Source organism: Ceratina calcarata, unplaced genomic scaffold (genome assembly GCF_001652005.2).
Source record: "Ceratina calcarata isolate Rehan_Ccalc_2016 unplaced genomic scaffold, ASM165200v1 scaffold275, whole genome shotgun sequence".
Lineage (NCBI taxonomy): Eukaryota > Metazoa > Arthropoda > Insecta > Hymenoptera > Apidae > Ceratina > Ceratina calcarata.
In genome coordinates, this window is record NW_017149744.1 from 253,129 (window position 1) to 263,183 (window position 10,055).

A 10,055-nucleotide genomic window follows, 5' to 3' on the forward strand; every position below is an offset into this window, starting at 1 on the left:
GGCTCTCTCCTCACTATAGTTCGTAGGTCGCTGACCCGGATCCAAGAACCAAATTGTTGCACCGCGTAAAATTAATTTCGCGCACTAAATTTCTAATTCGTAAATAAACCTTCGACTTCGACGAATGATTCCCAGAAATTGGTAGATAATGCTTAAAACAAGATAGCTTAGACCACGGTCGATTGTTAAAAATAAGTCGGAGGGATCCGCATGTGTAACATGCGCCTCCGCACGTAATGCGTATTCGGAGATGATTGTTTGGAGGAATTAGCGGTCAACTAATTCCTCGAAAATTAGTACATAATTACGTATTCGCGAGAATTTTTAAATTAGCGGTCCGGCAATTGTTGGAGGACGTGTCCGGAGACGTGCGACCACGCGCCTGGAGGAGGCCTCCCTTATCTTTGCATGTTATTCTTACTCTTAATATAATTTGGGCTATTACTTTGGTTTTTTTTTTTAAATAAATTTGGTGTTCGATTCTTTTAGGGAAAACGTGAGTACACTTTATTGATGATACACTTATTATGATACTGCATTCAAAATAAATTCAAATTCTGAATAAGCATAATAAAATCGCTTGGTATTTCTTTTTCCCATACAACAAATTTAAGAAATTAGATTATTAATGATTGCATATACAATGCCTCAAAACTCTCAAAATCATGCATTTTTACAAAAAACTTGTTTTTCGGAAACAGTACATTTGGGATATGCTTTTAGCATAAAAATTCTATAAGAATCACACAGTGGATATTGCAAACAAAATTTGTATCGTATATTATAACACGCAGATAAAAAATACAAATAGTATCTAACGCGATTATTTATCAAATAGTGCTACGCAGTACACAGGAGCCTCCTACAATATAGTCCAATAATATATGTTATCATTTGCGCTAGTTACTGTTTAAACATGAAAACTACCTTTCCTAGGTATCACTATACTAATATTTAAATACGTTTAACGTTATTTGATACGCTATCAGATTTTCCTTTTAGCTGTTTATCAGCTGTATCTTATCTATTCAATTTTTATACATGTTCAAGTTCAATTAGCGGGAGAAGACTGCTTGCGGCAGTCGCGTCACTTTAAACCTTACTTCGTTCCCCTACTATTATCACCCGGCATCCGTTCGCCTCTTTCATGCCCCCAGCATACTCCGTTTAAGAAAGCATTGGCAACTGGCCGTTGATTCAGTACGCAGTCAGCACATCGGCTGTGAAAAAGCGTTGCGTCATACGTCTGTTAAATGCCGTCCGAGATGACTGTAGTGCGCGTGAAGCAGGGCCTGTTGCGCGGTGTCGTGGACGAGAACGTTTACGGCGAACCGTTCCTGGCGTTTCGTGGCATCCCGTACGCCAAGCCACCGACTGGACCGCTACGGTTCAAGGTAATAATTCAAAAAATAACAAACGCTTGTCAGTCTATTAACAGTTTAGGACAATTCACAATTTCAATTTCTATCCACTGTATTAACACTAAATCTACCGACATTTTATATGTATCTATTTCTATCGATGACGGTGATTCAAATAAACATTATATTCTTTTCCAGTTGATTATAGATATAGAATAATATACATAGGCAATAAAACACAAAATAATTATCATGTAATAATTCAATAATATAATAAAAAATAATCTCAAAAGCGATCATTTGACGTTCTGGTAGGTTTAACTGGTAGGTAAACAACCTACTGAATTAACTTAACTCTTAATCTAATGTTAAAATTAGGAGTCAAATGATATTATACAGTCTGCGATAACAGAAAGATAAGATATGGATAATTATTATATAAGATAAGGATAGGTAAATAAAAAGATAAATACACTGCGAACTTTATAGACTTATGAAATAATTAAGCGGTAGCATAAGATATGTAAAGGACAATTTATGTCGCAATATTTAAATGATAAGCGAAATTTTAATCTGGAATGCATAATTTTAACTGACTACTATGAATTATGTATTTTGCATAAAAATCTACCAACTGATAAAATTAGCAATGAACAGAATTGTTCATGAAAATCATGTTATGCTATAAAAGTTAACTAAGTGCAAATTGCAATACTCAGAGTATGAAGGAAATTGCTATGTAAGATTAGTATCATAAATATTTTAGTTTGCTTCTGCAGTCTATATAGCATAACAGTAACTCTTTTACACTCTCACAAAATTAGCAGCGAACAGAATTGTGTACTTGTGTTCGCAATTAGAAAATGGGCTAATGAAAAACGTAATCTGGTAGCAATTGATGAACGCTGTCAGATGATAAAACATAGGTCTACAGTGTTTTTGGTTGATAGAAAGAAACATCTGAGCATGGTCGTAAAACATGCACAGTCACGCTTGACGGATTTCACGATTACGTACATGCGATGCGTAACATCTCCTGGCAAGGTTTTATACGCCGTAGCAGTAATTAAATTCTGACTTAAAAACATAAAACTATTCTAACACCTATTAAGGACTGAAGATTGTACAATATTTGGTAACGATTAGAAAAGTAATTGGGAACAGATTCTCCGGAAATGGAATGAGGCAGATCCAATTTAAGAATCATTTAAATTAAGTTGAAATTCGTTACTCTTAAGGAGAGAAGATAAGTGCACTCGATTTAGCTGACGAAACTTTATCCTCATTAACAAGATGATACTCGACAGAGTTCCCAGTTCATCATCAATTGTTTTTAACGAGCAAAGTTCGCTTCAAGTGCTTAATAATTTATCGTAAACAAGAATTTTCAAAAATAATTGATAATAATTAATGATACCAAGACAAAAGGAGACTAATATCAACAATGACTTTACAAGATTTCTTGCAGCTGTGAACTATAGTGTTAAAGTTCTTAAAACATATTGGAATTTATAAATTGTTATAAAGACCACATTTAATTTTTATTTAAATTAGTTAGGCAGTGGATAAGAATAATTTGCAATGCATAGTTACTGTGATTTGTGGCTGGCAAAGGAAGTTGTTGTTCAGAAACACTTACAGAATTACCTCTCTTTGGCTCTAACACTTTTTCTGGGACACCCTGTATATTTAACAATTCCATAGTGCAACGCAGCAGTGTTTTTCATTGATGGGAATCTTAATCTCTGAATGTAGGATCCCCAACCACCGGAGCCATGGACAGGGGAGAGAGATGCCTCGAAATTTGGCGACGTATGTGCCCAATATGATTTTATGACCAAAGAAGTGAAAGGAAGCGACGATTGCCTTTACCTGAACGTGTACAAACCGACGTGCGATGCCCAAAAGAAACGCGCTGTCATGGTATGGATCCATGGCGGTGCTTTCATCCTCGGTTCCGGAAACGACGATATCTATGGACCTGACTATCTAATACGGAAGGACATTGTTCTAGTAACGATCAACTACCGGATAGGCGTCTTAGGTAAAACTGAAAATTTTAGAATGTTGTTTTCCAAGTACAGTGAAACCACCCTATGTAAATTAATTGAGGGACAAATGTGTTGTTGGATTCCAAGTTTCAGTAACACGTTTAAAGCTTAACGAGGTATTTAGTCGTTCTGAGCAGATAAATGATTAAATCTTTAATTCAATTGAACATCAATTAGTAATCAATGATTGCTTTTCCCTTTGGATTTACTAATCATGAATTAAAACTATTTATGTTCCTGACGCTTTTGTAAGGCACGAGTCGGAGACGGCAGACTTCGGCAGGTGGGCGCTCGACCCCAGCGATAGGTCGCTGGGTTGGCTGGCGGACACGGGGCGACCGCGCAAGGAGCGGTCGCTCTGGTTCCGTTGTTACCTCTCCTCGGTCGAATACGACCGTTAAAAGCGAGGGGCCCTTCGTGGAGATAGGGACTAATCGTGTTCCTAGGCTCGGGCGTTGTTGCCGCTGAGCGCGTCACCTGGGAAGGGTGGTCACTCTAGGGTAGTGGCTCGCCTGTCGCGCTCGCGGCTCGGCCAGATTAGCATGGGAAACATCAATTAGGTCGCGATTCGTACTTTCTAAGAAACTAGTCAATGGCGACGCGTCGCGTATGTATATATTAACTTTAAGTAGTTTCCCGTAATTTTGGAATCGTTGTTCTTGGCGTATGGTTTTCTCAGCGTGAGAAAAATGCGTTGAGTTTTTCCTGCGCCACAGGCTTGCCTGGGTGAATACGAGAACAACGAACGCGGCATTTGCAAACGATAAACTATTGTAAGATTGAATGTAGCTGATAAGATGATGAAGCGTCGACTAGGGCNTTTAGCATTATCTTGTTTCGATACGCGAGACGATAAGAATAAAGAAACACATTTACCAGTGAAAGCAACATCTCGACATTTATTTGGACACGAGGTCGTTCTCGTGCAACAAAGTGCCTTTATCGCCCGACCAAATGGCGACTTCCCAGAAGAATCTCGACGTCTTTCCTTGCTAACGTTTTATCTGAGAGCCATTCTTCATTCAGACCACGTAATCTGCACGAAGAAATTTGCAGAAAACGTTGAAACCCGGAAAGATGATATCATCTATGATTGTATCTGTTATAAAAAATTGCAAAATTGTTATGAGATAGTCAAGAACAATTATACGCGTTTTTAACATCGACATTCCTGAAGAATTTCGACGTTTTTTCTAGGTAACTTTGTATCAAAGTCATTCTTTCTTCAGACTATATAATCTGCACGAAGAAATTTGCAGAAAACGTTGATATCCGAAAAAGTTATAACAGATCACATCTGTTATTCAATTACCAGAATTGTTATAAAATATTTAAGAAAGACTATGTGCGTCTTTTTACATCGAATAGTGTAAAGTTCTCGTTAAATAGTTTTTACTACTGATAGGTTTCCTGAACGTGGAGCACGAAGTGGCGACAGGTAATCAGGGTTTGAAGGACCAAGTGATGGCTTTGAGATGGGTGAAGGAGAACATCTCCAGTTTCGGCGGGGATCCAGACAACGTTACAATTTTCGGAGAAAGCGCCGGTTCCGCGTCTATACATTACTTAACAATATCTCCTTTAGCTGAAGGTACGATTTCTGTTGGACTTTATTATAATAAAACGCAAGTTACAATAAATATATTGAGAACATGTAACGGTACGAGAACGCGTCTAATCGTCACGACATATGCTGAAGAAATGGTGTGGTAATGACAAAAAAAGAAAAAAAAACAAAAAAAATGAACATTTACCTACCGTCGCGAGAATCCGTAGTGAGCAAACACCAGTTTTCGATTACTGTCCACATTTCTCTCTTTCTCTCTAGTGCTTTCCATATTTTCGCCACTACTCCGATCTACGTATTCGGTTATCCCAGTACCTCCAAGCGTGATCATACAGTGAATTAAGTCTTTTAACATTCCAAACAGTATGAAGTTATTTGATCCAGTATTAAAAAACTTATTCTATCTCGAAGTCTGTCGAAATGTTAATAAGAATCACTGTATATTTTTGCTTTGCAATCTAACGATTAACAATTCCTAAGAGATGAAACTCAAACTCAGCGTTACGGCTGAACAAGCGTTTAAAAGTCTAGCCGATTTCAACTGGCTGAATAGCCGGGCAAGTTGCAAACCCATTTTCTTTTATGCATTCTCCGAGCACTCGGTCTCGTCCGTTACATTCGCGCCATCGAGGCTCGTGCTTTATCTGCTCCGTCAACCAGAAATGCAAAATTCTGTTCCGCGTCGTCCGCGTTCCGCAGGATTGTTCCACAAGGCGATCGCGCAGAGCGGAGTAGCGGTTAATCCGTGGGCCTGCACAACCTTGGAGCCCAAGCTGCGCGTGTACCAACTTGCTGCGAAACTTGGCGAACATTCGATCGTGCCCGAGAACGTGATCAAGTTCCTGCAGACGGTAGACCCGGTGAAGCTCATTGCCACCGAAAGGGAATTTCTCACGCCAATGGTAAGCCGAGCCATGAGATCCGAGGAAAGAAATTCGTTCGCATTTCAAACAAATTCAATTTTATTTGTCTTCAATTAATCAGCGGAGATTGCAATTTTCTGACAAACTTCGATGTCCAATTGAAATGAAACAAAGAATGAATCTAGAAAATCCATGCATATTTAATGGAACCTTGGCACAGAGAAGGAATACAAAGTTAGTTGAACAGAGTTTATGTTGCATAATGGGTAATGCAGATACGATTGGATGATATCGATAAGATATGCGAAAGAAAATTAAGTTTGCAAAACAGGATCGTTAAGGGAACGATTGCAAAAATCGCAGATATAAAAGGGATGTCGATGGGAATTTAGATATGCTTCCAATTTCCCCTAATCTCTTGCATTACGAGTTTTATTGAGAGACGTATGAGTCCGTTCCAACTTCGAACGTAGAATCTTAAGTTTCCACGTAAACAAAATGACCTCACTTGTATAACATCTCTTCCGCTTTAAGATAATTAGAAGAAATTCGAATTAAGGAATGATTTAATTTTTAATTAAAAAATACTCCAATTGTAATTTTCTAAGGTACATAAACTTTTGGGACTGACTGTATAGCCAATACATCCTTCGAGGCTTAAAAACTTGTTTAATTTAACAGAAACATTAACGTCCCATGAAAATTTGTTACTGACAATGAGTAACACTTTCCAATCTTTGGCAATTTTCGATAGCAAATTCGGTGCCATATTTTTTTTTAAGTAGTGTAGAATGTTCAGACGGAGTAAGGTATTCATACATATGTACAACAAAGATTCAATAGAATATTCATGTAGTAGTGAATGTTCAACGAAAAGTCGACTATATATGGAATAACAAATCATGCAAGACGGAGTTCTACAATCGTAAATTAACTTCTTATGTAACCACGTTACGGACTCTAATCTATTTTAAATTAATTTCTTGTTCACTTAAGATTGTCGTAAATATCGCTCAGTTTAGCATTATCTTGTTTCGATACGCGAGACGATAAGAATAAAGAAACACATTTACCAGTGAAAGCAAAATCTCGACATTTATTTGGACACGAGGTCGTTCTCGTGCAACAAAGTGCCTTTATCGCCCGACCAAATGGCGACTTCCCAGAAGAATCTCGACGTCTTTCCTTGCTAACGTTTTATCTGAGAGCCATTCTTCATTCAGACCACGTAATCTGCACGAAGAAATTTGCAGAAAACGTTGAAACCCGGAAAGATGATATCATCTATGATTGTATCTGTTATAAAAAATTGCAAAATTGTTATGAGATAGTCAAGAACAATTATACGCGTTTTTAACATCGACATTCCTGAAGAATTTCGACGTTTTTTCTAGGTAACTTTATATCAAAGTCATTCTTTCTTCAGACTATATAATCTGCACGAAGAAATTTGCAGAAAACGTTGATATCCGAAAAAGTTATAACAGATCACATCTGTTATTCAATTACCAGAATTGTTATAAAATATTTAAGAAAGACTATGTGCGTCTTTTTACATCGAATAGTGTAAAGTTCTCGTTAAATAGTTTTTATTACTGATAGGTTTCCTGAACGTGGAGCACGAAGTGGCGACAGGTAATCAGGGTTTGAAGGACCAAGTGATGGCTTTGAGATGGGTGAAGGAGAACATCTCCAGTTTCGGCGGGGATCCAGACAACGTTACAATTTTCGGAGAAAGCGCCGGTTCCGCGTCTATACATTACTTAACAATATCTCCTTTAGCTGAAGGTACGATTTCTGTTGGACTTTATTATAATAAAACGCAAGTTACAATAAATATATTGAGAACATGTAACGGTACGAGAACGCGTCTAATCGTCACGACATATGCTGAAGAAATGGTGTGGTAATGACAAAAAAAGAAAAAAAAAAAAAAAAAATGAACATTTACCTACCGTCGCGAGAATCCGTAGTGAGCAAACACCAGTTTTCGATTACTGTCCACATTTCTCTCTTTCTCTCTAGTGCTTTCCATATTTTCGCCACTACTCCGATCTACGTATTCGGTTATCCCAGTACCTCCAAGCGTGATCATACAGTGAATTAAGTCTTTTAACATTCCAAACAGTATGAAGTTATTTGATCCAGTATTAAAAAACTTATTCTATCTCGAAGTCTGTCGAAATGTTAATAAGAATCACTGTATATTTTTGCTTTGCAATCTAACGATTAACAATTCCTAAGAGATGAAACTCAAACTCAGCGTTACGGCTGAACAAGCGTTTAAAAGTCTAGCCGATTTCAACTGGCTGAATAGCCGGGCAAGTTGCAAACCCATTTTCTTTTATGCATTCTCCGAGCACTCGGTCTCGTCCGTTACATTCGCGCCATCGAGGCTCGTGCTTTATCTGCTCCGTCAACCAGAAATGCAAAATTCTGTTCCGCGTCGTCCGCGTTCCGCAGGATTGTTCCACAAGGCGATCGCGCAGAGCGGAGTAGCGGTTAATCCGTGGGCCTGCACAACCTTGGAGCCCAAGCTGCGCGTGTACCAACTTGCTGCGAAACTTGGCGAACATTCGATCGTGCCCGAGAACGTGATCAAGTTCCTGCAGACGGTAGACCCGGTGAAGCTCGTTGCCACCGAAAGGGAATTTCTCACGCCAATGGTAAGCCGAGCCATGAGATCCGAGGAAAGAAATTCGTTCGCATTTCAAACAAATTCAATTTTATTTGTCTTCAATTAATCAGCGGAGATTGCAATTTTCTGACAAACTTCGATGTCCAATTGAAATGAAACAAAGAATGAATCTAGAAAATCCATGCATATTTAATGGAAACTTGGCACAGAGAAGGAATACAAAGTTAGTTGAACAGAGTTTATGTTGCATAATGGGTAATGCAGATACGATTGGATGATATCGATAAGATATGCGAAAGAAAATTAAGTTTGCAAAACAGGATCGTTAAGGGAACGATTGCAAAAATCGCAGATATAAAAGGGATGTCGATGGGAATTTAGATATGCTTCCAATTTCCCCTAATCTCTTGCATTACGAGTTTTATTGAGAGACGTATGAGTCCGTTCCAACTTCGAACGTAGAATCTTAAGTTTCCACGTAAACAAAATGACCTCACTTGTATAACATCTCTTCCGCTTTAAGCACACTACCAATTGTCTCAACTGCACTTATATTCAAATACACGTTAATTATAGAAAATAATTAACAGGAAATTTTATGTTCCACTCGTCATTACGTCCATTGCTAAGCAGAAAATCTTGCAGATCACTAGTAGGGTAATTCGATGCTAATTTATACACATTGCAATTTCTCATCTCGTAGACGCAACAGTATTAAATGGACTATCACTGCTTACGTTAGTGAGCATAAATTACGTTAGTGTGCGTTGGATAACGAATCTTCAAACTCAATTTTCTCGAAAATGATGCCCCGTATGAAAAAACTGTATTCCTTGTTTTCGACTAGATTTTATGTGAAGAATCATCTCCTTCCCACGATTACCACGAATTCGCAAACACCCTGTATTTACTTCCGATACAATTTTGCTATAAATCCACAAAATCCTCTGTCAGATCAAATAATTAATTACAAATAAATAAAAAATTTATACTTCGATTAATTTTACAGCAACGTTTCATCGAATTCGGAGTATTTATCCCGAGCATCGACGACAAATCTCCAAATCCGTTCATGCCGGAGCATCCATTGGTGATGTCTCAAAAGGGAGTTCAAGTACCTTTAATAATTGGTTTCAACAGCAACGAGGGTTCATTATTCCTGGGTCGTAAGTCATTTCGTTTCATCATAGGATGTGAAAAACAGTACATAAAATTTCCTTATTTACATAGCGTTTGGAAACAGTTATGGATTGCCAGTGAACCGTCAAAACGATACCGAGAAGGACCTCGCGACGATCAGTGAGAACTTCGGATTGGTCATGTTTCTGGAGCTGCAGAAACGACTTGAAAGACGCGGTATCACTCCGAACGATGTGAAACGCTTGTACTTTGGCGACAAGCCGATTCGCAAGGAGATGATACAGGAATACGCGAATTACGTAAGCGACTCGTTCTTCCTTCAAGGCATTTACGACGTGATAGATATTCAAACAAAAAAGTCCACGCAACCGACGTACTTCTACAAATTCGTATTCGATACGAATACGAACTTGAAACTCGCGTACAACATTACCC

The 10,055-nt window shown here is 38.2% G+C and overlaps 1 protein-coding gene across 1 annotated transcript; it reads left to right on the plus strand.

The window, feature by feature from the left end:
• Positions 1-1,179: 1,179 nt before the first annotated feature.
• LOC108623562 (esterase E4-like) lies at positions 1,180-10,054 on the plus strand (the record flags this gene model as incomplete). Its single annotated transcript, XM_018022141.2, has 6 exons — positions 1,180-1,394; positions 3,117-3,405; positions 4,818-5,003; positions 5,679-5,881; positions 9,490-9,646; positions 9,711-10,054. Coding segments are annotated over exons 1-6 (1,320 nt in total), but the record flags the coding sequence as incomplete, so codon positions are not given.
• Between the last annotated feature and the right edge of the window lies 1 nt (position 10,055).